This window comes from Gymnogyps californianus, chromosome 5, assembly GCF_018139145.2.
Source record: "Gymnogyps californianus isolate 813 chromosome 5, ASM1813914v2, whole genome shotgun sequence".
In the NCBI taxonomy this organism is placed as follows: Eukaryota; Metazoa; Chordata; class Aves; order Accipitriformes; family Cathartidae; genus Gymnogyps; species Gymnogyps californianus.
In genome coordinates, this window is record NC_059475.1 from 1,397,717 (window position 1) to 1,424,735 (window position 27,019).

The window sequence follows — 27,019 nt, forward strand, 5'->3', positions numbered from 1 at the left end:
CCGACAGGGGGCGCTGCCGCCGGACCGCGTCGCTCCGGAAAGAGCCGAGCGGCGGCGGAGGCGGCCGAGGCGAGGCGAGGCGCGGCGCGGCGCAGGGACGATGGCGCAGCAGGTCGAGCAGCTGCGGGCGGACGGCGTGCACAAGGAGGTGCTGCGGGAGGGCACCGGGCCGCTGCCCGACTTCCGCGACGGCACCAAGGTCAGAGCCGCACCGCCGCCTCCGGGGCTTGGCGGGGGGGGCGGTGAACGGGGGGGAGGGGGGGGGACGGGCGAGGCGCGCATGCTCGGCCCCCCCCCCCCCCGCCTCCGCCCCATCGCCATGGTGACGCTGCGGCCTGCTTCGCTCCCCTCAGGCCACCTTCCACTACCGGACGCTGCGGTGCGGGGATGAGGAGACGCCGCTGGACGACAGCCGGGCGCGGGGGAAGCCCATGGAGCTGATCGCCGGCAAGAAGTTCAAGCTGCCGGTGTGGGAGGCGGCGCTGCGCACCATGCGGCCCGGGGAGCGCGCCCGCTTCCGCTGCGACGCCAAGGTGGGGCGGGGCTAGGGGGCGGTGGGAGGGGCGGGAGCCGGTTCGGGGGCGTGGCGTGCTGGTTCGGGGGCGTGGCGTGCTGGTTCGGGGGCGTGGCGTGCTGGTTCGGGGGCGTGGCGTGCTGGTTCGGGGCGTGGCCCGCTCCACCGCCCACACGTGGCACAGCCCCTTCGTTGCGCCCTGGTCCCGGGGTGCAAGGCCGGGAGCGTCCCGGTACCGTCCCGTTCCCCCCGGCCCCTTCAACCCCGGTGCAGCCCCAGCCCAGCATCATCTCCCCTTGCCCTGCAGCACGTGGTGCTCTACCCGCTGGTGTCCAAGAGCCTGCGCAACATTGCGGCGGGGAAGGACCCGCTGGAGGGGCAGCGGCACTGCTGCAGCATCGCCCAGCTGCACGAGCACTACTCCCTGGGCTACCCCGACCTCGACGAGCTCCAGAAGAACCCCCAGCCCCTCATCTTCGACATCGAAGTGCTCAAGGTGAGGCACCCGCTCGCACCGGCGTTCGGAGGGGTGGCCGGGGGGAGCTTGGAGGTAGCTGCAAGCACCCACCCCGGGTGGAGGCCGCGGGCAGGAGGGTGCTGGGGCTCTGCCCCTGCCTGGAGGCAGGCTCTGCCTTCATGACAGGGTGCCGGCAGGTGGAGGCACCCGGCTCCTACCAGCAGGACCCGTGGGCCATGACAGATGAGGAGAAGCTGCAGGCCGTACCCCTGATCCACAAGGAGGGCAACGAGCTGTACCGGCAGGGCAAGGTGCGGGAGGCAGCTGCCAAATACTACGACGCCATCGCCTGTCTCAAGAACCTGCAGATGAAGGTGGGGCTCCCCAGCCCCTCTCTGGGGTGCACGCAGGCCTCCCCACATCCCTCCTGGAGTGCAGGGCTTGGGAGCTTCCCCTCATTCTCCTCCCTCCGTCTCGTCCTGCAGGAACAGCCCGGCTCTCCGGACTGGATCGAGCTCGACCAGAAGATCACACCCCTGCTGTTAAATTACTGCCAATGCAAGCTGCAGTGCGAGGAGTACTACGAGGTGCTGGATCATTGCTCCTCCATTCTCAATAAGTATGAGGGTAAGGAGCCGCGGCCCGGCCCGGCCGGCTGCACTGGGTGCCGACGGGGTGAGCAGGTACCGGGGAGGCCTCCCCCGCGCTCCCCCAGCCCAGCAGCTCTCTCCCCGCAGACAACGTCAAGGCCTATTTCAAGCGGGGAAAGGCCCACGCGGCGGTATGGAACGTGGCGGAGGCGCAGGCTGACTTTGCCAAAGTGCTGGCCCTCGACCCCTCGCTGCGCCCCGTCGTCTCCAAGGAGCTGCGGAGCCTGGAAGCCCGCCTGCGCGAGAAAGACGCCGAGGACAAGATCCGCTTCAAGGGCATCTTCTCGCAGTAGAGCCCGCGGCCGCAGCGGAGAGCCCAACGCTCTCTGAACAGGTTGTTTTAGATATTCCACATGTGGAATGTTCATTGATGTTTATTAATGTTTAATACAAATTTTACTTATTTGAAGTGGCCCGGGAGCTCGCCACGGCCCGGTGACATGGCAGTGCACTTAAGTCGCAGTATTAAGCAGCGTATAGCAATCGCAGCGCACGGTTGAAGCGCAGTCTAAAGGTGAAGCTCCTTGCCGGGCTCTAGCCTACGCTCATCGTCACGCCGGGAAGGGACATGTGGGGTGACACGAGCTCAAGCCCGCTGCTCCCTGCCGAGTTCTTTTATTCGTTGTTTGATGTTTTTATAGTTTATGTTGGGCTGAGCCATCGTGCCTGGGGCTGGCCCAGCTGTTTACGGCCGCGGGGGCTCCGGTGCCAAGCCTCGGCCCCAGCTCTTACCCCTTCATGCCTGTACTCTGTGCCACGTCCTGCATCATCACTTCTCAAGGCTGCTGCTATCATCCCAAGCCAGTGTTTCCTCTATACTACATCATCATGTCAGCGTCGTAAATATTTTATATAGAATAACTGCTTGTTACTGCTATCTATATAAAACTCTGGTCATGCTATGCCAAGATAAACAAAAGTAAAACTAGTCACGGGCACCTGGTCACTTAGAAAAATTGCTGTTACAGGTCAATGAGGTAAAACAAAGTTGCAGGCAGGCCAGGAACAGGTCGGACGGACAGAGCCTGGCAAGCCCTGGCCCTGAGGCCTTGCAAACTCGCTGCAAAACTGAGCCCTTACTTGCTGCGGTAAGCGCTCCCCGCCATCATGGATGTGTTACAGCTGCTAGATGACTGTTCTAAGGTGCAGAGGCAAGAAGACTCTCCAGCAGGCTCTGCCCTGGGCTCACGATGTAAAAGCAGCTCTAATGCACGTAGAGGCTCTGCCCCCCACGGCCCCGTGCTGCCGCAGCACCCCAAACCCCACGGCCTTCACCCCGTGCCCAGCCCAAAGGTGACGGCAGGGGTGGCCGAGGTGCCCCGGCTGTGCTCTGCTTGCTGAGGCCAGCGGCTTTCCTCCTCCTGCCCCCGTGGTTCCTCCATCCCTGCCCTAACGCCATGGCTGTCCTCTTGTGGAAAAGGTTTAGCCACTCGTGTGATGTGCGGCTTGATGTCGGCATCAACGTGTACCTGAGAGCAGCGGGTGCAGCCCAGAGACACCCCAGGCTGTATTTCCCAGCAGGGACGGAGTCTTTTCCCTTCCATGACATATCCTAAATTGCCATGCCCCAAGGCCACCTCCCTGCGTGACACCGTGTCCCTGGGTCTGAGGCTCCCCCTGGCCAGGGCTTTGCTGGCAGGGGAAGCCCCTGGCCCCCGTGCTGGCATCCGTGACCGGGTGGGTACAGAGCAGACATGTGAGCCCCGGCGCCTCATCTTGATATCGCTTTATTTCACACCGAAACGAAGAGAACGGAGGAACCGCTTTTGAATCCCAGCCCTTCCCCTGCCCCATGGCTGGCGACACCGAACGGAAATAAATAGGGGGGGAGCAGGGAGGTACCGCTTGCCCTGGGGCATAGCCACGGCCCCCCCAATGCTACCCAGGGACAAATGACCCCAGGGGGGGCAGCGCACCAGCTCCCCAGGGGGCAAACCCCACCGGGCACTGCCCAGCAGCAGCTCTGCAGCCCCGAAGGACCAGGGGGGACAGGGCAGCAGGGTGGAGGCAGAGCTGGGGGGCAGCAGGGGGAACCCGGGGCGGCTCAGCCCCGAGGGGATCGCTCTGGCCCTCGGGGGGGGGGGGCTCAGAGTGCCGTCTCCCAGGGCCCCTCGGTCTCAGGGGACCCAGCGCCCTCGTCTCCTTCCTGTCGGCTCGGGGCCCATTGCAAGCTCCAGCCCCAGGTGCTCCTGGCTGGGAAATGAAGGCTGCGGCGGAGGGGGGGGACGGTGGTCGCGTCACCCTCACTCCTCACCGTCCAGTTTGAGGCTGACGCTGCGGGGCTTGGCCCGGGGTAGCCCAGGGGGTGCCGAGGGGGGCCCCCCATCCCGCTCCACCTGGCTGGAACCCCGCGACCGCAGGAGCTGACTCTGCTTGCGTAGGAAGTCGACGGGCGCCGGGCAGCCATAGGTGCCTTTGCCCAGCACGGGCCGTGGGGGTCCCTTGGGGGAGTGGGCCAGGGCCACCGCCTCCAGCTGGGCCAGGTGGGCTACGTAGCCCTCGGACAGGAACTGCGGGACGCACGGACAGCCTGAGCCGGCGGCCTCGGCCATCGCATGGTCCCTGCGCCCTGGTAGGGTCAGCAATTGTCCCCTGCAACCCCAGCCCGGCCTTAGCCTCGCCACCGTACCTGGCACTGGTTGTGGAACTTCTTGACGGCCCGACCCACGATGTAGATGTGCGCCGGTGCGAGCCCCAGCGAGCTGTAGACGGAGACGTCCTTGGTGGAGCCATAGCCGGCGACGATGGTGATCTCCGCCTGCCCACGGACAGGAGCGTTAGGGCAGGGAGCGAACCCTTCCCACGGGGACAGCCACCCCCAGGGGACTGGGACACCCTCATTTTACGAGGGATGGTTGCAAGCCCCCGGGCTGGGAGCTGCCCCTCTGTGCCCTGAGCGCGGTCCTGGGAGAGGGTGCCAGCTCCGCATGCGGCTCCACCAACCTCCCTCCCCGAGACGGAGAGGGGCACGGGCTGCGGCACAGCCCACGCTACCCCTCCACCACCATCAGCCCTGTGTCCCCACCCTGCCGCCATCCCCGTCCCCACCTCGGTGCGCAGGCTCTGGAGGAAAGCGGCTTTTTGGCGCAGGGGGTCGTGGGTGAGCCCGTCGCAGAAGGAGACGGCGCCGTGGGGGAAGTTGTGCTGGGAGAGCCAAGCCACCACACGATGCTTTTGCATGTCGGGGCGCCCCGTCACGTAGATGATCATGTAGCCCGCGTCCTGCCAGTGCCTAGGAGGGGACATGCTTGCTGCCAGGAGCTTGTGTGGGGACAGTCCTGCTGGCAGGAAGCCACCAAGCATCTCCCAACACATCACGCATGGACGCTGGCTCCAAAACTTTCCCCCCCGCCTCCGGGGATTTTATCAAGGCTGAAGGCACAGCAGAGCTGCAGGGTATCACAGCAGGCTTCAGGACCAAAACCAGGAGCGGATTATTTTCCCCACGAGAAGACACCAGCGCAGAGATGCTGTGAAAACTCTCTAGGCGAGGGGGTTCCCAGGAGATCCCCCAGCTCATCCCTGGGACAGCAGCCTGCTCCGATGTCCCTGCTACCCCAACTGGGTTGTCACCGCACTGTGAAAGGAGGGGGAGATTGTCCCCCTTATTTGAAGGGCACCTACCGTACGACGTCGACAGCCCCTGCCCGCACTTTGGGGTCGCTGCCCATGATGGAGACGCTGGCGGTGAAGGAGCCGTCGATGCTGAACACGACCGACTCGGTGCCCCGGGCCACCACTGTCAGGTACGCCTCGGCGTAGCTGTGGTCCCCCCTGGAACGGGAGAGCGGGGAGGCTCAGGGGAGGCTCTGCCACGGAGAGGGCAGGTGGACCTCTGCCGAAAGGGCTGGAGGAGGAACCGAGATGGCACCGCGTGCCTGCATCTCACCTCACCACCATGCGCACGGGGTAGATGCCGATGGCCAGAACCTTGTCCGGAGGGATGGTGAAGGTCAGGCGCCCGCTGCCACTCGTCACCTCGGTGCCGTAGTACAGCCACTTCCCCGACAGCGGCTGCGTCATGATGTAGATGTCCACCTGGGAGAGAGAAAAGGGCTGAGCATGCACTGAACCTCCAGATCCTGCCGCGTCCCCAACCTACAAGTCCTTACGACCCTCTCCCACCATCCCACGTAGGGTCCTGTTCACCACACCCCTTCCCCTGCCGTGGGTGACACCAGCCCCATGCCCTCTCCTGGGCATCCCCACCCTGTTTGATGGGGTCCTGGCATCACCCGTGAGCCCAGCAGTACCTTCTCCCCAGTCAGTGTCACCACGTCCAGGGGTCCGTACATGAAGCGCCCACTGAGGACCTGCGCTTTGCCCTCGCACACGATCACGTCGCTGGCCCGGTGGTTGGCCGTCACGTTCTGCAGGGACACGGGAGGCTCAGCAGCCTGCACCAGGGCTGCGGGTGGCACCCGAAGGAGCCCCCGAGGGGGCACACGGGACCCACCGGGCTGCGGGACCGTCCCAGCATCCGGCTGGCAGACGGGAGCAAACCCTCCCAGCTGCATCACCCCACGGCCGGGATATCTGCCCAGGCACCCGGGGATGGCCGGAGCCTGGCGCTGCCCCGGCAAAGGGTCAGGCTCCCGCTGGCCACAGGGCACGTACCCGGATCTTCACTTGGGTGCGCTTGCGCTGCCATTTCTCCCGGGGGATAGCGGGGCTGTAGATAGAGCTCTCCTCACTCTCCGCTGGCTGTGGCCCCTCCTTCTCCATCACCTGCCGAGCGGCACGGCCCCGGCTCAGCCTCCGCCGGCCCCGGAGAGCCGTGGCGCCCACCCTGGCGTGCCCACCGTACCTGGCGCAGGATGAAGGCCACCACGTCGGAGGACTCCCAGTAGCTGGCGTGGAAGAGGTGGGGCAGGGTAATGGTGGGGAAGGCGGTCAGGGCGTCGGGGCAGTACAGCGAGTAGTCGATGCGCTTCGGGCCCCACCAGCGCTCCAGGACTGCGGGGAGAGCTGGAATGAATCCGTCCCCGGACCTTATCCCGTGTCATGTATCCCCAGGTGCTGGCATGGGATGGGATGGGCAGGGATGCCACTTACTCTTGACAACTTCGCTGGTGCTGGCAGGAGTGGGGGGGTCTCCCGGCTCACTGCCCCTCCAGAAGCCCCCGAAGCTGCCGGTGGGGGTAGGGGGGGCAGCCACATCCACTTCGGGCAGGAACAGGGCAGAGTGCATCTGCAAGGCCTCCGCTGCGGAGAGAGATGAGTGAGGACACCCAGAGCCCCCTGGGGACCCCAACCACCCTGGGACCCCCACCAGCAGAGCCCCAAAGGGGTGGGCAGGGCTTGCACATCACTTTCCCCCCACCCCAGCTGGGCTTCTGCAGTGCTGTGGGTGCTCTGGGTACCCCGGCACAACACCGAAGCCCATAACGTGCCCCGGGGTGCCCGGGACCAGCCCGGCGTGGGGACTGCTCACCCAGGAGGGAGGAGGTGCCGTCACCCAGAGGGTATTTCTGGTAGCGGGGCACGCTGAGCGGCGGGACGGCGTGGAAAGCCTTGGCCAAGAGGGGCTCCAGGCGAGAGGCGCAAGGGTCGGCCGCGTGGAAGAGGTTGTAGATCTGCTCGCAGGCGGGACGCAGCTGGGCCACTGGGGCAGAGAGGGGGGGTCGGGGCTGCCCAGCCTGCGCGGCGAGGAGCCCGATGGGGATGGGGACAGGGCACGAGGGCTGGAGGGCACGGGGCAGCGCAGCCGGGAGCTCAACGCCCATGGGGGCAGAAAGCAGGACCCAGTGAGAGGAAAGGCTGGGGAGGCAAACCCAGGACACCGGTGACAGCCGGGGGACAGGCTGGCACAGAGCGGGGAAGGGGACGCTCGGGCACGCACCAACACCGACACCCATGCAGCCAGGACAGGGCGTGCAAGGGGCTCAAACCCAAGCGGGGCAATTTGGGGAGGTCCTGGGGGGCTCAGGCTTGCAGGGGCTGGGGGGGAGCATGATTCGGGGACGAGGGCTCGAGCCCCGCAAGGAGGGTCGGGGGCTGGCACCGCGGCTGGCAGGGATCCTCACCATCCAGAGCGGGCATGACGGTCTTGCGCAGCGCGAGCACCAGCCCCAACGGGGAGCCAAAGAGGAAGAAGCCGGATACCTTAAAGTCGAGGCGGGTGCCGGTGCCCTCCGCCCCGTCCAGCGCCGCAGTGCCGCTCCGCGGTGCCTCTGCCTCCAGCGGGGCCTCGCTGGCCTGCAGGCTGGGACAGCGGGGCCAGTGGGCATGGGGAGGGACGGTGCCATCCTCCTCCCACCAGCCTGGGGGCAAATTTGCACCCGGCATGGCCCCGTTAGCCCGGAGGAACTGCTGGAAACAGGGGAGTTCCAGCAAGACACCCTCTGGGCAGGCTGCCCCCATGCAATGCTCCTTCCCAGGCTGGTGCAGATGGGAAATTCATCCTTTCCATAAAGCACAAAATTAGTCGGGGATCAGCAGGGCTCTCGCGGGGACGGGCCACGGCGCTGCCGACCGTCCCCCTTGCTCTCACCTGCACGAGGAGCTGTGATGGTGGCTGTCTCCCTGCTCCCGGCAGGGTGGCTGTGCCCCCGGCTCAGGGCTGGCCTGACCCGACCCCGCTGCTCCGTCCGCCCCGTCAGCCAGCGGGTCCCTGCCGCCGCACAGCTCGGGGGAGATGGGCTCCGTGCTCTGCGGGGGGAGAGGCAGCGAGCACCCGGCCCCGGCTTAGCCACAACCGGCACACCCCTACCAACCCTGCACCCCAGCACCCAGGGACGCGAACCCCCTTCCCACCCTCCCCGATCCCGGCTGGTGGCGGGGTGCCAGCACTCACCAGGCTGCCACGGCGGCTGCTGCTGCGGCTGCCCCCCGAGCCTACCCGGCTCTGGCAGAGCGCATCGAAGCCCAGGATGCCGCCCACGCAGTCCCCCAGCAGCACCACCTGCAGACGGCACGCACCCATGCCAAGGGCGACGAAGGACAAGAGCCCCCCAAGCCCCCTCCGCACGGGGGCAAAGGGGTTCCCGGCGGAGCCGAGCCCCAGCTGGAGCCAGGAGCGAAGCTTCCCCCAAATCCCCTCTCACCTGGCCGCAGAAGCCGGTCCCCTCTCCGGAGTGCAGGAAGGTGCTGTACGCCTGGTTGGCGCGGGCGATGACGGCACCCACGGCGTGCTGGTAGCTCCCCGAGGAGGTGGCCAGCAACGGGAGGGCCGCCAGCGGGATGTGGTCCTGGCTGCTGGACAGGCTGTCCCTGTCATGGCTGTAGGGGCTGAGCCTGAGAGGGACATGGCGGGGAGGATGAATGGGGCTGCCCCGATGTCCCCATCCCACCGCACAACGTTTGCTCACCCCGAGATGCTGCACCAGGAGTCACCCCCATCCCATCCCATCCCATCCCTTGTCCTGGATGCCACACCAGGAGAAGGAAAGTCCCCTCCTGAGGCCACCACCTCCCCGGTCCCCTCCCACAGCTCTGGGGTGATTTTTCAAGCAGGACAGCCCCCTCCTCGCCCCGTGGCACGGTACACGGCCCCGGCACACGGCGCTACCATCCATACTTGGAGACGAGGGCGTAGGCAGCGGCGCAGATGGGCGGGCAGGGTACCAGGCGAAGCGCCACGTGCCCCAGCGCCTCGGGGAAATGGACGCGGGTGACGGCGTCGAAGGTGGCCGCCAGCGTCTGCACGTCCGCCTGCTTGGAGCCCGGCTCGCCCGCTCCCTGGTCCAGGATGTTGCCACTGTGGAGGATGAGGAAGAGGGCGTGGATCCGGCACGTCTGCGCCGCGCTCTCCGCCGAGCCGCCCTACGGGAAGGAGAGCGCTGCCGTCAGCACCCATGCCGGGGGGCACGGCCCAAGGGAGGGGACGAGCGGGGCACGCACCTCAGGGAAGCCAGATGCCCCCAATCCTTCGCCATCCACCTTGGCGGCGCTGGCTCCATCCCCTACGAGCACACGGCCCCGGTGAGCCCAGCCGGGGTGTCCAGGCGGGGGTCGGTCCCCTCCCAGGACACCCATGCTGGAGTTTGGGGCTAGGGTCCCCCGCGCCGCTCACCCAGTGCCTCGTCCAGCTCCGCCGGCCGCTCCAGCGTGTCCAAGAAGTCGTTGGAGCTCCACTTCGTCATCTCCTTCGCAAAGACCTCGTCGCTGTCGGACAGGTCCTCTGCGGTAGCAGGGAGGGGGCCGTGGGTGGGGAGCCCGTAAGAGCCCCCCTGCCACGCACATCCAGCCCGTGCCTGGTCCCTGCCACCAAAACGCTGTGCCGCGGCCGCAGGGCTGCCCCGCCGTACCGTGGGCATCGAAAAACTCCTCTTCGGAGCTGTTCTCGGAGTCACGGGCGATGTTCTGCATCCGCCACTCAGACAGGCTCTGAGGAGACACCCCCCCTGCCACCAGCGTGGGGTCAGCACCCAGAGCCCCCCAGCAGCGAGACCCCGCTCCTGCCCCACAGCTCCCCCTTGTTCCTCCACCCAGAGCCCCCCCCAGGAAACCCAGGCCCACCCTTGGGTCACCCAGAGCCCTCCCAGGAGACCCAGGTCAAGGAAAAGAGGGTCCCCCAACACATTTGCTACGGAGAACAGCAGCAGCTGGGGTTTGGGGGTCCCCATCCCACCCACGCAGGACCTGGTCTCTCACCTCCGTGCTGGGAAGAGTAGGAGGACCGGGAAGAGGTGGACCACTGCTTGGCAAAGGTATCATCAGGGGAGGCATCGGCCACCCCCTGCACCTCGGCCCCCTCTTGCCCGCTGGCACCCCCCGGCTCTAGTCGCCCCTCGGGGCTGGGCCCAGCGGTGGGGGGCTCCTCGGCCTCCCCGCACTTGGCCATCTTCTGCGCCAGCATCCGCGCCGTCTCCTCCTCCAGCTGCCGGATGTCCTCCATCGTCAGGTCCGTCCACTCGTCCTGCCAGCACCAGGCTTGGCGGTGGGCGCGCAGCATCACCTTCCGCAAACCTACGGCGGGGAGCGGGGTTGAGGTGGGGGGGGGGGGGGGAAAGCAAGCCTGGCATGACCCCGGGGTTCCCCAAACCTGTTCCCCCGAGCAGTGCCAAGGTGCCGGCGGTCGAGGGGTCACCGCTGCTGCCCCGCACTCACCCACGTCGTGGATGAACTGCTCGATTTTGGACTGCATCCCCCAGTAGCGAAACTCCACCTTGCAGAGCTTGTAGGCGCACATCAGGGGCCCGCCGGCGGCCGCCTCCAGCCAGTCGTCCCCCAGCGGGCCCCGGCCCGTCTTGGCCGAGTGGTAGAGTTTGGGGTCCTCCTCGGGCTTGTATTCCCCAGGGGAGATGGGGTCACGCACGATGTCGATGGTGTCTGCAGGGGGGAACAGCGCTCATCACCCTGCGGCGCTCAGCGAGGGGACGCGGGGGGGGTGGGAGCCCCCCTCGGGAGGAAAAGCAGGGAAAAATGCACAAAAATCAGAGGGGGCACCCAGAAAATTACTCCCACAAGCTGCGCACCCAACACAGCCGGTAGCAAACGCTCTCCACCCTGCGGCTATAACACCAAAGACACCCTTGGGTGCACGCAAACGCGTCCCGTCCCTCCATGGGGGCCTGATCCGGCACCCCGTGGAGCGGCGCAGCGCGGCTGCGAGAGGCGCCGGGGGGGCCACGGGGGGGAGGCGCGGAGGCGGCGGGGCGTGCGAAGAGCCGGGGCTGACACACATACGCGCATTAGCCAGGAGATTTGGCAGCTGGGAGAGCGGCCCCGGCGACCCCGGGGGACACAGGGGCTGGTGCTGAGGACAGCCGGATCGAGCAGCTCGGCGCAGCGGTGAGCCCTGCCAGCTGCCCCCCTCCCGCCCCCAGACCCGAGGGTCCCCCAATAACGGGGCACGGAGCACAGCAAAACCACCACGCGACCCAGGAGAAGCCCCCATTGAGCCTGGGGGGTGCGATGGCAACGTCCTCCTCTCCCCAAAACGGGGGTAGCCTCCCCAAAACTGGAGGGGGGGGCTCACAGATGGCACCCAGGAAAATATGATCCAACAGACCTTGGGGGGGCCGTTTGGGCCCAACCCTGCACAAAGCCTCCTGCAGTTTGGCTGCTCCAGCCCCGTCTCCAGGCCAGCTCCCTCCAGCCCGGTCTTGGGGGGTCCTGGGGGGGATCCCAAGGCACCCCACTGCCCCCCAGGACCTTCCTGCAGAGCTGTCCCCAGTCTGTCCCCGCAGCCCGTCCCCAGACTCTGCCAGACCCTGCATTTATTTGCCGCCATGGATGCTCCTGAGGTGTCTGCTAGCCTCTTCCTCCAGCTTGGGCCAAAAAAAAGGGGGAAAAAGGACTTTTAAGACTCAGAAAGCAAGGAACGGTTGCAGGGCAGGCGCTCTGAAGCAGGGCTTTTCCCGTGGTGGGTAGCTGAAACGCAAAGTGCCACAACCCCTCCAAACCTCCCTAGCCTGCAAAACACACCACGGGGTAGGAAAGCAGCGCCCGTGGTGTCCAAATGGTGTGGCGAACACGAGCCTTTAAATCAGCGCCCGACGGGCTGGCCGAGCAGCTCGGGTGGCAGCACGCCGCGGTCAGCAGCGAGGAGCCGGGACAGGACCTGCCAGCGTCACTCGCGTGACAACCAGCAGGTCTGTTTGCTTTTTACCGCTGCGGGAAAACTGGCGAGGACGCAGTTATCCCTGCGGTTTGCCCCGACAGCCCAGACCACGTTACTCCGCCACCCTTTGAAACACGAGATGGGGTTTAAATCCGTCGGTGCTATGGTACACTGGGCTGAGAGTGAGAGCTGGTAAAGAAAATCCCAGCGGGGTCAGCATCGGGGCCGGTCCCACCTCGGCCCCGCTCCCCGTGGGAGGCAGCAGCCACTCGAGACACAGCATGCCCTGCGGAAAGCCCACGGGACAGGCACCGGGGGAGGAAAAAAAATCAGGCAGGGCAGGAGGCAGCGGGCACAGGGCCGTGCCCTGCCCGATATCCGCTTGGCCCCGGTTGCTGCCCGGTGGTGGTAGGGGCAGAATTTGTTTCCCCCGGCCCAAGCCACCGGCATCCCAGCCGGACATCCCCGGTGCCGCAAGAGCCAATGAGAGAAATAGGTCAGATGAATCATTTCCTCCGAGTGCCTATTTTAGGCCTCCATTTTAAGAGGCAGCGCGTCACACTCTGCACTCCAGCGCCTAAAACGACCAGATCGACACCGCCGGGAAAGGGAGGCTGCAGCGGCCAAGGCCAAACCCACCGGCGAGGAAGGAATCCCACCCTGGGCTCCCAGCTCTGCCTGCCAGTCCCCCCGGCAAGCAGCGGAGGGGCCTGGACCCAGAGAGCGATCTGGAGCAAAGCCCTGGGGAGCAGGGGAAACAGGACAGGGGGTGGGAAAATGGGGACACGCTTTTCCAGCTCCCCCCCGCGTCCAGCTGATCCAAAACACCCTGCAGGAGCCTGGTGCAGGTTCCCACACACACCCGGAGAGGGGCTGGGACGGCAAAGCCGTGCCAGATCGCGTGGGACAGGGGCTGGGACATGGAAGGAGAGAGAAGCAGGCTGGCACCAGGAAGGGGAGGGCTGCAAACAAATATGCAGGCAAGGGAAGAAGGCAGAGGATGAAATTGCCCCCCAAAACGACTTTAATGCAGACTCTAGTTTAGCAGCGCTGTTAAGGGAGCAGGCAGGGAGCTTGGGGCAGGGAGCTCGCGGCACAGGCACCTTCCCCTGCCAGCGTCCCCCCATAGCTGTCCCCAAAACACAAGGGCCAGCAGGGAGAGCAAAGCCGAGCGCGTTGCAGACGCCGGACGCCTGCAGCCGGCAGGGAACCTGAGCCCCTCGGGCACCGTGGCACACCCAGGCACCCAGCCCGGGGAGCATCGCGTGGGAACCCCGGCAGGCATCGGGTCCTGCCCGGCGCCCCGAGCCAGCCTCGCAGCGGCCGTACGCACCCAAAATCCTCTGCCTCTTCTCAGCCGCGCTCAGGTTGAAGACGTTGGTCTGCTGGCCCGCGTCCGGCCGGTAGTACGTCTCGATCTCGATGGAGAACTTCTCCACGAAGGGGCAGGTGTACCTGGGGGAACGCGCAGGGACGGGGCTGAGCCCGGCGGCACGGCTGGCCCCGCAGCCCACCCCGCAGCCCCGCTGGCTCCCACCTGGTGCGGGTGTAGGGGTAGGCGTTCCAGGATTCCTCCTCCACCTGCAACGCAGCCTTGGGGAGCAGGGCCCGAAACCAGCTGGGGATGTGGGAGCCCACGTGGTAGATCTTGTGGGTGTACTGGCCACTGCCGCCGGGGCCGTCGCTGTAGGGCCGGTTGGCCAGGATCTCCACCCCGCTGCCCTCGCCGCTCGATTCCTCCCGGCTCTTCTTCTGGGGGGAGAGCCGCTGGGTGAGCACGGCCCCCCCGGCACCCCGTAACCCACACGCCCCTAAGGCCTGGCACCTCACAGGTTCCCGGGGTCCCTGCACCCTCCCGCACCCCCCAGCCCCACATCTACTCCCGGGACCCCCTGCTTGGCTCGGCAGCCCCAAACCCACCCAAACCTCACTGACACCCCTGCACCCTGCCAATCCCTTGGGGGTCAGACTCAGGCCCCCTGCACCCCCTAGCCCCACAATGCTCAGCCCCCTGGCCCCCTGCACCCCCCAGCCCCCCAATGCTCAGCCCCACAGACCCCTGCACCCTCCAATGCTCAGCCCCCCAGCCCCTTGCACCCCCTCAGCTCCCCATGCTCAGGCCCCAGCCCCTTGCACCCCCTCCAGCTCCATGCTCAGCCCCACAGACCCCTGCACCCCCCATACTCAGCCCCACAGACCCCTGCACCCCCCCAGGCTCCATGCTCAGCCCCACAGCCCCCTGCACCCCCCATGCTCAGCCCCCCCAGCCCCCTGCACCCCCCCAGGCTCCATGCTCAGCCCCCCAGCCCCTTGCACCCCCTCCAGCTCCATGCTCAGCCCCACAGACCCCTGCACCCCCCATGCTCAGCCCCCCAGCCCCCTGCACCCCCCCAGGCTCCGTGCTCAGCCCCACAGCCCCCTGCACCCCCCCAGGCTCCGTGCTCAGCCCCACAGCCCCCTGCACCCCCATGCTCAGCCCCCCAGCCCCCTGCACCCCCATGCTCAGCCCCCCCAGCCCCCTGCACCCCCCCAGGCTCCATGCTCAGCCCCACAGACCCCTGCACCCCCCATACTCAGCCCCACAGACCCCTGCACCCCCCAGGCTCCATGCTCAGCCCCACAGACCCCTGCACCCCCCATGCTCAGCCCCCCCAGCCCCCTGCACCCGCCCAGGCTCCGTGCTCAGCCCCACAGCCCCCTGCACCCCCCATGCTCAGCCCCCCCAGCCCCCTGCACCCCCTATGCTCAGCCCCCCCAGCCCCCTGCACCCCCCCAGGCTCCATGCTCAGCCCCACAGACCCCTGCACCCCCCATACTCAGCCCCACAGACCCCTGCACCCCCCCAGGCTCCATGCTCAGCCCCACAGGCCCCTGCACCCCCCATGCTCAGCCCCCCCAGCCCCCTGCACCCCCCAGCTCCCCATGCTCAGCCCCCCCCACCCCGGCCCCACCTGGATCATGTAGAGCTGGGCCACCTGGTACTCCTCCAGGCTCATGGGCAGCAGGATGTGGTACTCCTTAATGAGCATGGCGGCGCGGGGGGGGCAGCACCGGCGGGGGCAGCGCCTGTGGGGGCGGCCGTCAGCCCGGCTCGGCCCGGCCCGGCCCGGCCCGGCCCGCTCGGCTCCCGCTGCGACGCTCCCGGGCCCGCCCCGCTCCCATGGTAACGCGCCCCCCGCCCGCTCGGCCCCGCCCGCCCGTCTTCGGCTCCGCTCGGCTCCCTTCGGCTCTCTTCGGCTCCGCTCGCCCCCGGCGCTGCACACCCCCCCCCCCCCCCGGCCCCGCCGAACCTGCGCTGCTCCGAACCGTTCCCTCGGCTCGTGACATCACAGCCCTTTCCCACGGAGACGGCCGTGACGTAGGGAGGGGGGGGCGCGTGACGTCAGAGACGGGAAGGCAGCGAGCGCCACTGCACGGGCACTCCGCGTGTGCCGGCACAGGCCCCCCCCCCCCCCCCCCCCCTCCAGCCGCAGGAGCGACCCTGCGGGCAGGGGCATCACCACCACCAGGCTCGGAAAAAATGGGGGTTTTTTTATTTAAAAAAAGCCCCTTTTTTAAGTGTTAAAAGAGAGTTTTGCTCATTCCTGCACCTCTCAGCCCAGGCACAGCTCTGGGACCCCCTCACCCAGCACAGCTCCAAGCCCTTCCCCATCCCGGCCCTTCCCTGGTGCCCCCATCACCGGCCGCAGCCCCAGGGGCACTGACACCCATCCCCCCCAGCAGCGTTCCCCCCCTGTCACCGGCGGGACCCCACAGTCAGCCTGGCACCCACCGCTTCCCCACTGCGGGAATGCGGCCCAAGGCAGAGTCCCAACCACGTCCTTTATTTATAAAAACACGCATTTATAAAGAGAGCGGAGAGCACGGGGGGGGCGCGGGCAGCACGGCAGCCCCCCCGCCGCCAGCGGGGCAGGGACACCGGGGGGTCCCGGGGGGGTGGTCCCGGGTGACAGCAGCTGTTACGTGCGGGCGTTTCGCTCTGTCTCTGCCAGGCACTCCCTGACCAGCGCCCGGGCGTGGATGATGCCTGCGGGGAGAAACAGAGGGACACCCCACATCAGCCTAACCCCCCGCCCCCTGCACCCCCCTGCCCTCCGCGGGGCAGGGGACCCCCAGGCACGCAGGACCGGGGGCCAGCCGGTGTACCCCTGTTCCCCCCCGCCACCCCTACCCCGCTTCAGCCGCTCCATGGCACTCTTGCTGCCGGCATAGGTGGGCCGGATCTCCTTCCCCATCTCCTCGATGACGGAGAGCAGGTCGGTGTAGGTGCTCTGCGAGCCCTGAGCCCCGGGGGGCTTCATTGCCTGCAGGGAGAGGAGGGGGGGGAATACGGAGAGGCTGAGGGCCGCCCCCGCCGCCGCCACCGGCCCCGGCGCCCCCGCCCCGCACCTCACCTGCACGTAGCCCATGGACGGCGGCCCGAAGTCATTGAAGAGGGGCCGGAAAGGGGCGGCGGCGCCGGGGACGGAGCCGGAGGGCGACGGGACGCTCGTGGCTGCGAGAAACGGAGGGTTACCGGCTGCACGCACACCACCCCCGCCTCCCTTCCTTGCCCCGCCGTTACCGGAGGGGTGCGCTCACCGGCGGACGGTGCCCCGGGCCCCGGTGGGGCGGGGCTGGCACTGGCGGCTCCGGGGGTAGCGGGGGCGGGAGCGATGGGCTTGTAGGACATCCCCGACGGCCGCCCGCCGCTCCCGGATCCCTGGAGCGCGGCGGGGGTCGGTGGGCGGCCCCCACGCTCGCCCCGCCGGTTGTGCCGCCGCTGCCCGCCTCTCCTCAGCTCAGCTCAGCTCAGCTCAAGCCCCCACAGACCCGGTCCGGGGAAGAACGGAACGCGGCGGCCTACCGGCGCCGTACGCGCTGCGCAGGGCCCGCCGCGGCCTGGCCTGGCCTGACCCGGCCTCTCCCCACACACACACACCAACCCCCCCCCCCCCGCCCCCCTTCAGCCGGCACCGCCGCTCGCCCTGATGACGCCTGAGCGCGACGCCGCGCCGACGTAATCGCGACGCCACGCGCCTTCCCGCCCCCGGTCACCGTGGAGACACGCGGCGTCGGCTCCGCCCCTTTCTCTCTCCCCCCCCGCCCCCCCGCGCGAGACCAACGGCCGCCGCCGCCTCATCCCCTCAGGGGGGCGGCGGGAACGGAGCGGGGGGGAGGGGGGGTTTCCGCCGCTGCGACCCCCCGGTACCGGCCCCACCGGGCCCTGGCGGCCTCCTCCCACCGTGCAGGCCGCGCCGCTGAGGAGAGCCGCGGCACCGGGGCAGGGGGTGGACGACGACCCTGTGCCGCCCCTACGGCCCCTGCGCAGGTGAGGGGGTGCCGGGGGGGGGGTCCCGGCTCCCTACGGGGTGGCCTGGGAGGGCGGGCGGGCAAGGGCCTACCGGGGGTCAGCGGCTCCCCGGTCCGGAGCGGTACGGTACGGTGTTCACTGTGGGGCATGGGTGATGTGGCGGTTGTTGTACCCGGTGGGGGTACCGGGCGGCGGGAGAGGGATCGGTCGCGAGCGAATTCTATTTAAACTCGACATAAAGACAAACAAAAGTCCGTAGCGAGAGTTTTTCATTTGAAAAGGGCAAAGATTGAAAAAATTAATAAATTTGTTCAGACACACACACGCGCACACACACCCCCCCACCAAGCGGGGAGCGTAACTCAGAAGCAGAGCATTTCCTTAACTGAGAGGTGCAAAAATTACCCCAAACTGCATCCAGGGCGGGGAGCCTGCCCTGCCTGCAGCGCGCCTCTCCCCTTCCCGCTAACGGTAACGCTTTATTCCCGGTTTCTCTCCTCAAGGGGTGTCCTGGTCGGGATGCCAAAGCCCCGAGGAATCTCCCCTGCGCTGGGGGCCGGACGGAGCATCCGTGAGGGCCCACGCCGGCCCTGAAAGCAGAGGGCTGCCTCACCCGCGCGGGACAGGACAGAGCAGGGGCTGGGGTAGGTCTGAGCTCCGACGGCAGTAATGGGGGACAGGCAGCGGGTTCCCCCGTAGGGTCAGGCCTAAATCACAGCGTGGAGGGAGCGGGGTCAACGTGAGGGGCTCAGCGTTGGGTACGGGGGTCAGAAGGAAAGCTGGAGGGATGAGCCGGCAGAGCTGCGGCGCAGCTGGAGGCGAGGGGACCGGCTCGTTTGAGTTTTGGGGAACAGCAGGTTGGGTGAGGTCAAGGGGGAAGGGGGACGCTGCGGGGCGGGGAGCAGGAGAGAGCAGAGATCAGGGTGAGAGCGGCCGAAGCCTGGCCGAGTCTGCGCCGAAAAGGGGCCCAGCGTTGGCCTCGGTGCCCCACGCCGCGGTTGGACCTCGGCGGCCGGGCAGGCGCACGGCCGAGGGTGAGTCTGAGCACCTCCGGCGCTGAAGAAGCGAGGGCCTTGCCCCGGGCTCGGGCGCCGCGCTGCGCCGGCACGACCCCAGCCACAGCAGCTGGAGCCGGGCGTCTCCTCCGCGGCCCCCTCCTCTTCGTAAGGCACGGCGGGGGCTCGGGTCCCGTGTTGGCACGCGCCGCCCTCAGCGCGACATCATCCGCACAAACTCTGCCGGCAGGAGAGTATGTGCAGAATATCCCGAATATTCCCGGGGATGTTCCCGACCCCCTCCCCGGCCCCTACCTTCAAAGTCCACCAGGCCGTCTCCGTTGAGATCCACGTCCTTGAGGATCTCGTCCACCTCCCGGTAGTTGAGCTGCTGCCCCAGCAGCTTCCGCATGGCCTCCCGCAGCTCCGCCATGCTGATCTGCCCGTCTCCGTTGGTGTCGAACTGCACGGCAAGCGCCCATCGGCGACGGCCGCCCTCGCCGTGCCGGCAGCCCCACCAGCCTGCCCGCGCCCGGGCTGTCCCCCCCGTCCCCGTCCCCGTCCCCTCACCTCACGGAAGGCATCGCGCAGCTCCTTGATCCCGATCATGTCCGCCGTCTCCGCCAGCATCTTGGGGCCCATCAGCTCCACAAAATCGTCAAAATCCACCTTGCCCCCAGCTGCGGCAGAAGGGGGGGTGTCACCGGAGGGGGGGGGGAGGCAGGGATCGCCGGGGGCAGGTCTGGCTGCCGGTGGGGCGGAGGGGGCCCCCCCCGCACCCCGCCACGTACTGATCTGCTGGGACAGCTCGATGAGCTCCATCTCGGTGGGCATGTAGCCCATGGTCCGCATGCACTCGCCCAGGTCCTTGTAGCTGATGTACCCGTCGCGGTCCTTGTCGAACTCCCGGAAGGCCTGCTTCAGCTCTGGGGGACAAGCGCGGCGTCACCGCCGGCACCCCCGCCCGCCCCCGCTGCAGCCGGGGGAGCTCCCAACCGGGGTGAAGACCCCCACCCCGGCCCCGAGGGGCGCAGCACCTCACCTTCGATCTCTTCGGGCCGCAGCTCTCGGTCCTGGGAAAGAGAAAGCGGGAAGAACCGAAGGAGCGGTCCTTCTCCCACGGATCCCCCCGCAGGGATCCTGCCCTAAATCCCCCCCCCCCGCCGGGACGCAGCCGGCAGCGCGGTGCCCGGTGCGGCGGGCGCGCGTGGTGCGTGGGGAGGGAGGCGGGCGCGTACCAGCTGGGTGATGGCGATGCTCTGCCGCAGGAAGATGCAGGCCGGCCCCACCAGCCCCTGCAGCACCGAGTAGCTCTGCAACGGGGGAGACTGTGCCGCCTCCGCCGCCTCCTCGGGGTCACCAGCGTCGGAGGCCGGGGGGCCGGAGCGCGGCTTCCCGTCCTGCTGGCAGAGCGGGCGTCAGCGGCGAGGTGGGGGGGGGACACACACACCGAGCTGGGGCTCCCCCCTCGCCCTCCTCCTGCCCCCCACCCCCCGACCCCGGGGCGGCCTTACCTTAGGGAGCCTCCGCTCAGGGGTCTTGGTGCAGTTGCCCATGGCTGGGGGCTGCCCCCGCGCCGTAGGGCATGCCTGGCCCCGGGGGGCCGGCTGGCGCAGTCTTGGGGGCTACCGCCCCGCCAGGGCGAGCCGGGGCCGGGGCCGGGGGGGTGTGATAGCGGCCGTGGCTGCGCAGGGATTTGAGGTTTTTATGGAATATCTGGGGATATGCAGGGCAGGCGGGGGGGGGGGGCACCGCGCCCGCGCACACGCATAATCCCCCGGATTATTCCCCGCTCGGCCGCCCTGCTCCAGATGTGGGGAGCCGCCCAGCTGTTCCCCGGCCCCCCAGCCTCCCCGCAGGGGCACTCAGGCCCGCCGGCCCTGCCGTACCCCAGCCCTCTCTCCCGCCGCCGGTTACCTGCCCGAAAGCAGGGGGTGGCTGGGGCCCTGGCTCCTCGGCAGCCCACCGACGCTCCGTGGGGGACGCGCCACCTTGGCTAGGCCGCCCCCGGTTCCCAGGGGGCTGGCAGTGCCGGGGCCCCCCTCCTCCCCGAGCCGCGGGGCCGGGCGGAGGCGGCGGCCGCCCCGCTTGCCGAGGCCATGGCGGCGGGAAGCACCCCGGCAGGCGGGGGGCACGGGGCTGCCGGTGCCCCGCCGCTGGGGTCCGCGGAAGAGAAAGAACATGTTGCCTGCCGCCCCGTCTCGCCGCCGGCCCCCGCTCCCTCTCTCCACCCCCGGGGCCAGGCGAGAGGGAAACCGGATCTCCCGGGACCGGCGCTCATCCCGGCCCCGCTCCCTTGCCGGGACGAGGCCACTAGTGGACGGGGGAGAACGTGACCCCAAACCGGGGTGCGGCCGGGGGAGAGCGGGACCCGCCGTGCCCGCCGAGGGGCCTGGGGCAGAGGGGAGCGGTGCGGCCCCCCGCCCGGGGTGCTGGGGGGGTCGGAGCGGGGAGCGCCGGGGCCGGGGGGGCGGCCGGAGGGCCTCCGGTTTCAGCTACCGAAACCCGACCCGCGCTCGGGCACAGGGCACGTGGTGGCGCGGGCGCGGCGCCAGCCTGGCCACGCCCCCTCCGAGCGGCCACGCCCTCCCCGCCACCGCCTCCCCGCTACGGCCGCGCCGCCGGCGCTCGCCGCTGACGTCACCGCCGGCGCGACGCTGCGGGGGCGCCTGAAGGTGACGGTGGTCCCGGTCTCGGTGCCGGTGCCCACCTCGCCATGGCTGCCCGGCAGCTGTTGGCGCTGCGGCGCCTGCCCGCCGCCTCTTTCTCGGTGAGCGGGGACGAGGGGAGCGTCGGGGCGATCCGGGACGGTGTCCCGCCGGTACCGGTATTACCAGTGCCGGTGCTGAGTCCGTGTCTCCCCGCAGACGGCGCCCAAGAAGACGCAGTTCGGGTCGCTGCGGGATGAGGACCGGATCTTCACCAACCTCTACGGGCGGCACGACTGGAGGTGAGTAGCGGGGGCTGGGAGGAGGAGCGGTCCCGCTGAGGCCTGTCCCGGTGCCACCGACCGTGCCGTGCCCGCAGGCTGCAGGGTGCCCTGCGCCGCGGCGACTGGTACAAGACGAAGGAGATCCTCCTCAAGGGGGTGGACTGGATCCTCGGCGAGATCAAGACCTCGGGGCTGCGGGGCCGCGGCGGTGCCGGTTTCCCCACCGGCCTCAAATGGAGCTTCATGAACAAGCCCCCGGATGGCAGGTGAGACCGGTACCGGCGCCGCCGCGGCTCCGTCCCTGTGGGGAGCTTGGCCCTGACGGCGCCTGCCCCCCAGGCCCAAGTACCTGGTGGTGAACGCGGACGAGGGGGAGCCGGGTACCTGTAAGGACCGGGAGATCATGCGCCACGACCCCCACAAGCTGGTGGAGGGCTGCCTGGTGGCGGGGCGCGCCATGGGCGCCCGCGCTGCCTACATCTACATCCGTGGCGAGTTCTACAACGAAGCCTCCAACCTGCAGGTGAGCGGCGGGAAGGGCCCCGCCGGCGGGGAGAGGGAGCCCCCAGACCCACCCGTTCCCTCTCTGCCGTAGGTGGCCATCCGGGAGGCCTACGAGGCCGGGCTGCTGGGGCGGGATGCCTGCGGTTCGGGGTACACCTTTGACGTCTTCGTGGTGAGGGGTGCCGGAGCTTACATCTGCGGGGAGGAGACGGCGCTGATCGAGTCCATCGAGGGCAAGCAGGGCAAGCCGCGCCTGAAGCCCCCCTTCCCCGCCGATGTGGGTACGTCCCCAGCTCTCCTGGCTTTGCTCCTGCCGCAGCCGGCTCGCACGGCTCTTGGCGGCACGAGCCTTAATTTCTAGCTGCCGGTTGAGAGCGGGACAAAATGGTGGCGACCGGGGAAAACTGTGTTGTCCCCGGGCCGCCATCCCGCCGCAGGGACGAGGCAGCCATTGAGATCTCCCGCTGCTTCCAGGTGTCTTCGGCTGCCCCACCACAGTGGCCAACGTGGAGACGGTGGCCGTGGCCCCCACCATCTGCCGGCGGGGGGGCGCCTGGTTCGCCGGCTTCGGGCGGGAGCGCAACTCGGGGACAAAACTCTTCAACATCTCGGGTCACGTCAACAACCCCTGCACTGTGGAGGAGGAGATGTCGCTGCCGCTGAAGGAGCTCATCGAGAAGCATGCCAGTAAGCGCCGCGGGTCACCCCACCGAACCGCGCCGGGCCGGCGCTGGGCCCGGCTCAGCCCGTCCTGTTCCCCCCTCTCTGGCAGGGGGTGTCCGTGGGGGCTGGGACAACCTGCTGGCTGTCATCCCGGGGGGCTCCTCCACGCCGCTGCTCCCCAAGTCGGTGTGCGAGACCGTGCTGATGGACTTCGATGCCCTGGTGCAGGCGCAGAGCGGGCTCGGCACGGCCGCCGTCATCGTCATGGACAAATCGGTAAGGGAGGAGCCCCCTCCCCGGCCCCCCCGCCCCGTGCCGCAGCAGGGCCCTCACCCTCCCCTCCCTCCCCAGACCGACGTCGTTAAAGCCATTGCTCGCCTCATCGAGTTTTACAAGCACGAGAGCTGCGGGCAGTGCACGCCGTGCCGGGAAGGTGAGCAGGGGGGCTGTGGGGTGGAGTGGGGGCCGTGGGGTGGGGGGGCTGCACCGCGGGCCCCTCACGGCCTTCCCATCCCCGCAGGCGTCGACTGGATGAACAAGGTCATGGCACGGTTCGTGCAGGGCAACGCGCAGGCGGCCGAGATCGACGCGCTGTGGGAGATCAGCAAGCAGATCGAGGGCCACACCATCTGCGCCCTGGGCGACGGCGCGGCCTGGCCGGTGCAGGTGGGGGGGGGGATTTGGAGCCGGGAGCTGGGTCTGGGGGGGGGCCAGCAGCCTTTCCTCACCTCGTTAACCCATCTCATTTGCTCTGGGCAGGGCCTCATCCGCCACTTCCGACCCGAGCTGGAGGAGAGGATGCGACGCTACGGGGAGGCCAAAGCCCAAGCGGCATCGGCGTAAGGAACCGGCGGTGGAGCAAGGGCTGCCAGCGGCAGTGGCCCTGCCGTTTCCTGCCTGGGGGGGGCTTCGTGGGGGCGAGGGGCTTCTCGCAGCAGTTTGTGGGGCTGTGCGGAGGGGTCCTTGATAAACGCTGCTGCGCTCACGGGCTCCTCTCTTTGCTGGAGGGGGCAGGAGTAAGCTGTGGGCATAAAATGGTGGGAAGGGACTGCTGGGGGGGGCTCTGGGTCCTGCCTCTCCTAGAGCAGGGGATCCCCAGGGATTAGGGGATCACGCAGCCGGGGGTCTGGATACCCCCAGAGGGGAGATCCTGGCTTTCCATGAGACTCCATGTCCGCTTTCTGGGACTGGGCAGTGGGGAGAGGCGGTGGTTGTGGGGCAGCACCAAGCAGCTGGGCTATTACATGGCCGCAGCTCCCTCCCTGCCACCGCCGTGCTCCCTGCCACCGCTGCGGTGGCACCAGGGCAGCTCCTGCCTGTACTAGTGCCAGGGGGACAGCTGTCGTTCCCCCCCGCCGTGGTGCTGGCACCGAGGGCCAGCCACACTCCGTGACTTGGGAGGCCGTGGCGCAAGTGGTTCCAAACATGGCTTTTTACTAAATCACAGTGTGTGATGTCAGCCGTGGGCGCGTGGAGCCCGGCGGGCAGCGGCACCCACGGCAGGGGGGCCGGTGTGGTTTCCCCGTGGCAGCCCCCTCCCGCCCAGCCCCGTGTGTGCGGCGAGGCCGGCCTACAGGCGCCCGGCGGACGAAAGAAACGGCACAACCGAGGCACGGGGAGAGCTCCGCCTGTACACGCACACACCCCCCCTTCCCCAAAAACGCCACCCTGGCACCCAGGGCTGGCAGGGGCCACCCTGTCCCCTCCCGCCTCAGGCCGAGCTCCCCTCGAGGGACCGAGCTGAGGGGCTGCGGGCCGGCACACGCGTCTTCCTGCGGTAGCGGTCGGGTGCCAACAGCTCCAGGGTCAGCTCGGTGATGATGGCCGTCAGCCCCCAGACCTTGTGGGGGCCGTTGAGGAAGACGGGCAGGGTGTAGCCGTAGCGGCCGGCGGTACGGAAGTGGGTGTAGCCCTGGTTCTCTTCCCGCAGGAGGTGAGCCAGCGGCAGGGTGAAGACCTCCTCTACCTGCCGGCACAGGCGGCGAGGGGGTGGCCGGGGCCGTCTGCTGCGGCGTCACCGGGGAAAGGGGTGCTTGCCGCAGGCAGGGGACACGGCCGGTGCGGGGTCACCCACCTCATCGGGGTTGGGGGTCAGCGTCAAGTCCTCCAGGGGCCCCAGGTTGGCCACGACGGGAGCCACCGTCTGTCCCTGCTGGAAGGTGTGCAAGCAAGGGACGGGGGGGTGACAACCCCCCCCTCCCCAAAGTGACACCCACTCGCCTTGACACCCCCCCCCCGCACCCAACCCCAGACACCGTGCGCCCAACCCTGACACCCATCGTGTCACCCAACACCCCCCTCCTTGCCTGCAGCCAGTGCCCCGTGTCCCTGTCACCCTGTGTCCCCGCCACCCCAAATCCCCGTCACCCTGTGTCCCCGTCACCCTGTGTCCCCGTCACCCATGTCCCTGCCACCCTGCCCTTGTGTCCTTGTCACCTCACGGTGTCCTTGGTGTCCCCAAACACCCTCCGCCCACCCACCCCCCCCAAGACTCCATCCCCTGCCCCCGGTGTCCTTGTCACCTCGTCCGCCGGCGTTCGCCCCCCTCCCTCCCCCCTCCCTCCCCGTCCCCCGGTGCCCGGTACCCGGTCGGGCAGCGGCCGCAGCTGCCCCCAGACACTCGGGGCGCCCAGCGCCAGCCCCAGCTCCTCCCGCGTCTCCCGCAGCGCCGTGGCCACCGCGTCGCCGTCCGCCGGGTCCCGCCGCCCTCCGGGGAAGCTGCAAGAGGTAACGGCACCCGTCAGGGTCGGGTCGGCCCCGGTGCCCGTTCCCCGCCGCCGGTACCTGACGTCACCGCTGTGGAGGCCGCCCAGGCGGCGGGAACGCAACGTGAAGAGCAGCGCGGGGCGGCCGCGCACCGAGCACAGCGGCACCAGCACCGCCGCCGCCGCCGCCGCTGTCCCCCGCCGCCCCGCCGCCGCTGCTGCCAGCCGCGCTCGGCACCGCCGCTCGCTCCCGCTGCTCAGGAATTCGCCGCCGCCGCCACCCGCCCCCGGCTCCGCCATGGCGCCGGTACGGGAGGGAGGGAGGGAGGACGTCCCGGACCGGCCGCCCCCGGCACCGCCTCCCCGAGCCCGCCCCCGGGCACCCCGCGGCGCTACGGCTCTTCGCCAACGGCTGCGGAACACCCCGCGCCGGGTGTGCAACACCGCCACCCCCCCCCCAGCTTTGCACCCCCCGGTGCCGGGTGTGCAAGCCCTGCTCCAGGCGTGCAACCCTCCCGCTGCACGTGCAACAGCCCCCGCCGGGTGTGCGACCCTCTCGCTGGGTGTGCAACCCTCTCACTGGGCGTGCGATAACACCTGCCGGGTGTGCAACAACCCCGCTGGGCGTGCAACAACCCTCGCCGGGTGTGCAATAACCTCTGCTGGGTGTGCAACAACCCTTGCCGGGTGTGCAACAACCCTGCTGGGTGCGCAATAACTTCTGCTGGGTGTGCAGCCCTCTCACTGGGTGTGCAACAACCCTTGCCAGATGTGCAACAAACCCACTGGGTGTGCAACAAACCCACTGGGTGTGCAACAAACCCACTGGGTGTGCAACAACCTCTGCTGGGTGTGCAACAACCCCTGCCACCGGGTGTGTGACTCTCCATCCAGCTGTGCAGCCCTCCCACCGGGTGTGCAAGCCCCCCCTCCAGCTGCACAACCCTGTCACCGGGTGTGCAAACACACCCCACCCCCCCCCCCGCCACCCTCTTTTCACAGCCCAGACGTGCCACCATCCCTCCCCTTGTCCCCGGCCGCGCGTCCCCTCTTGCCTGTGGGTGCTGCAACACCCCCACGGGTGCTGCACCCGGGGAACGCCGACGGTGGGAATCGATCCGACCTCTGCCCCTCGCCACCACCGCCCCGAGAGGGAGCGAGGGAGGGGAAACTGAGGCACACGAGTGGAGGCCTTCAGGCAGCGCTCTCCTCCCCGGGGCCCTGCCATCACCCCCACCGCTGCCCCACAATTATCCCCAGCCGTTAACGAGCCGCCTCCGACCCGGCCCGGGCTGGGGGCAGCCCCTGGGGTCGTCGGGGCCGTCACTCCCCAAGCGCCCGTGACATTTGTACAGCCGGTCTTTAAAACAAGTGGTGATTTGTAAGGGGTGACGGTTCCGGGCGCTGTTACCTCACGGGGGAATTTCCTCTGTCAAAACAGCCTCAGCAGGGTCCAAGGCCGGGAATAAGCTCCCACGGTGTAACGGCAGGAAGCGGGAGAGGGATTTCTGCCGGCAAATTTACCGGGCAGCCTCGGCAACACCAATGCTTTCAGGTTAAAGACCAGACGCGGGTGCCGGTCCCTGTAGGGATCAATCCAGCGCCCAGCCCGGCTGCCTGCACCTACCGGGGGGTCTGTGCGGGTGCCGGGCTGAGGAAAAGGGGTCGGCTGAAGAATAGGGAATAATAGGGATAGTGCTACAGTGGTTGGATTAGGGAGGGAATGCTGGAGATCAGCAAGCCCCCCCCCCCCCCCCGCCCAGGAAGCCCCCGGCCCCACGACAGACACTCTTGCACGT

The 27,019-nt window shown here is 68.7% G+C and overlaps 6 protein-coding genes across 10 annotated transcripts; 2 read left to right on the forward strand and 4 right to left on the reverse strand.

Moving 5' to 3' along the window:
- Positions 1-79: 79 nt before the first annotated feature.
- On the forward strand, positions 80-2,543 carry AIP (aryl hydrocarbon receptor interacting protein). 3 transcript variants are annotated; one of them, XM_050897542.1, is made up of 6 exons: positions 80-199; positions 354-533; positions 822-1,010; positions 1,169-1,345; positions 1,457-1,598; positions 1,709-2,543. In XM_050897542.1, the coding sequence occupies exons 1-6, from the start codon at positions 101-103 to the stop codon at positions 1,912-1,914; spliced, it is 993 nt and encodes a 330-aa protein (XP_050753499.1). In that variant the 5' UTR covers positions 80-100; the 3' UTR covers positions 1,915-2,543. The 3 variants fall into 3 exon arrangements, with proteins under 3 accessions (XP_050753499.1, XP_050753500.1, XP_050753501.1); XM_050897543.1 differs by having other exon boundaries at positions 1,196-1,345; XM_050897544.1 differs by having other exon boundaries at positions 1,457-1,590; positions 1,709-1,851.
- Positions 2,544-3,711: 1,168 nt separating this feature from the next.
- Positions 3,712-15,184, reverse strand: PITPNM1 (phosphatidylinositol transfer protein membrane associated 1). The gene is made up of 23 exons (XM_050896945.1): positions 15,080-15,184; positions 13,666-13,880; positions 13,462-13,583; positions 10,673-10,894; positions 10,217-10,531; positions 9,871-9,966; positions 9,636-9,743; positions 9,464-9,525; positions 9,141-9,385; positions 8,668-8,857; positions 8,418-8,525; positions 8,115-8,272; positions 7,648-7,826; positions 7,056-7,226; positions 6,677-6,826; positions 6,429-6,577; positions 6,239-6,349; positions 5,875-5,991; positions 5,511-5,659; positions 5,246-5,395; positions 4,670-4,853; positions 4,251-4,379; positions 3,712-4,131 (listed from the first exon to the last, which is right to left on the reverse strand). Exons 1-23 carry the CDS (start codon positions 15,155-15,157, stop codon positions 3,865-3,867), a joined length of 3,675 nt encoding a protein of 1,224 aa, XP_050752902.1. The 5' UTR covers positions 15,158-15,184; the 3' UTR covers positions 3,712-3,864.
- A 747-nt stretch (positions 15,185-15,931) lies between these two features.
- Positions 15,932-17,001, reverse strand: CDK2AP2 (cyclin dependent kinase 2 associated protein 2). Of its 2 annotated transcripts, none has more exons than XM_050898429.1 (4): positions 16,718-17,001; positions 16,523-16,616; positions 16,300-16,432; positions 15,932-16,155 (listed from the first exon to the last, which is right to left on the reverse strand). In XM_050898429.1, exons 1-4 carry the CDS (start codon positions 16,798-16,800, stop codon positions 16,088-16,090), a joined length of 378 nt encoding a protein of 125 aa, XP_050754386.1. In that variant the 5' UTR covers positions 16,801-17,001; the 3' UTR covers positions 15,932-16,087. The 2 variants fall into 2 exon arrangements, with proteins under 2 accessions (XP_050754386.1, XP_050754385.1); XM_050898428.1 differs by having other exon boundaries at positions 16,523-16,623; positions 16,710-17,001.
- A 1,571-nt stretch (positions 17,002-18,572) lies between these two features.
- Positions 18,573-20,599, reverse strand: CABP2 (calcium binding protein 2). The gene is made up of 8 exons (XM_050896962.1): positions 20,552-20,599; positions 19,931-20,005; positions 19,655-19,816; positions 19,459-19,489; positions 19,208-19,342; positions 18,987-19,096; positions 18,732-18,879; positions 18,573-18,656 (listed from the first exon to the last, which is right to left on the reverse strand). Exons 1-8 carry the CDS (start codon positions 20,597-20,599, stop codon positions 18,631-18,633), a joined length of 735 nt encoding a protein of 244 aa, XP_050752919.1. The 3' UTR covers positions 18,573-18,630.
- A 517-nt stretch (positions 20,600-21,116) lies between these two features.
- Positions 21,117-23,416, forward strand: NDUFV1 (NADH:ubiquinone oxidoreductase core subunit V1). 2 transcript variants are annotated; one of them, XM_050898408.1, is made up of 10 exons: positions 21,117-21,186; positions 21,284-21,366; positions 21,444-21,614; positions 21,688-21,871; positions 21,944-22,133; positions 22,327-22,539; positions 22,625-22,791; positions 22,867-22,948; positions 23,036-23,181; positions 23,275-23,416. In XM_050898408.1, the coding sequence occupies exons 1-10, from the start codon at positions 21,133-21,135 to the stop codon at positions 23,356-23,358; spliced, it is 1,374 nt and encodes a 457-aa protein (XP_050754365.1). In that variant the 5' UTR covers positions 21,117-21,132; the 3' UTR covers positions 23,359-23,416. The 2 variants fall into 2 exon arrangements, with proteins under 2 accessions (XP_050754365.1, XP_050754364.1); XM_050898407.1 differs by having other exon boundaries at positions 22,867-23,181.
- Positions 23,417-24,070: 654 nt separating this feature from the next.
- On the reverse strand, positions 24,071-25,520 carry NUDT8 (nudix hydrolase 8). The gene is made up of 4 exons (XM_050896964.1): positions 25,300-25,520; positions 25,101-25,233; positions 24,590-24,667; positions 24,071-24,481 (listed from the first exon to the last, which is right to left on the reverse strand). Exons 1-4 carry the CDS (start codon positions 25,518-25,520, stop codon positions 24,227-24,229), a joined length of 687 nt encoding a protein of 228 aa, XP_050752921.1. The 3' UTR covers positions 24,071-24,226.
- Between the last annotated feature and the right edge of the window lie 1,499 nt (positions 25,521-27,019).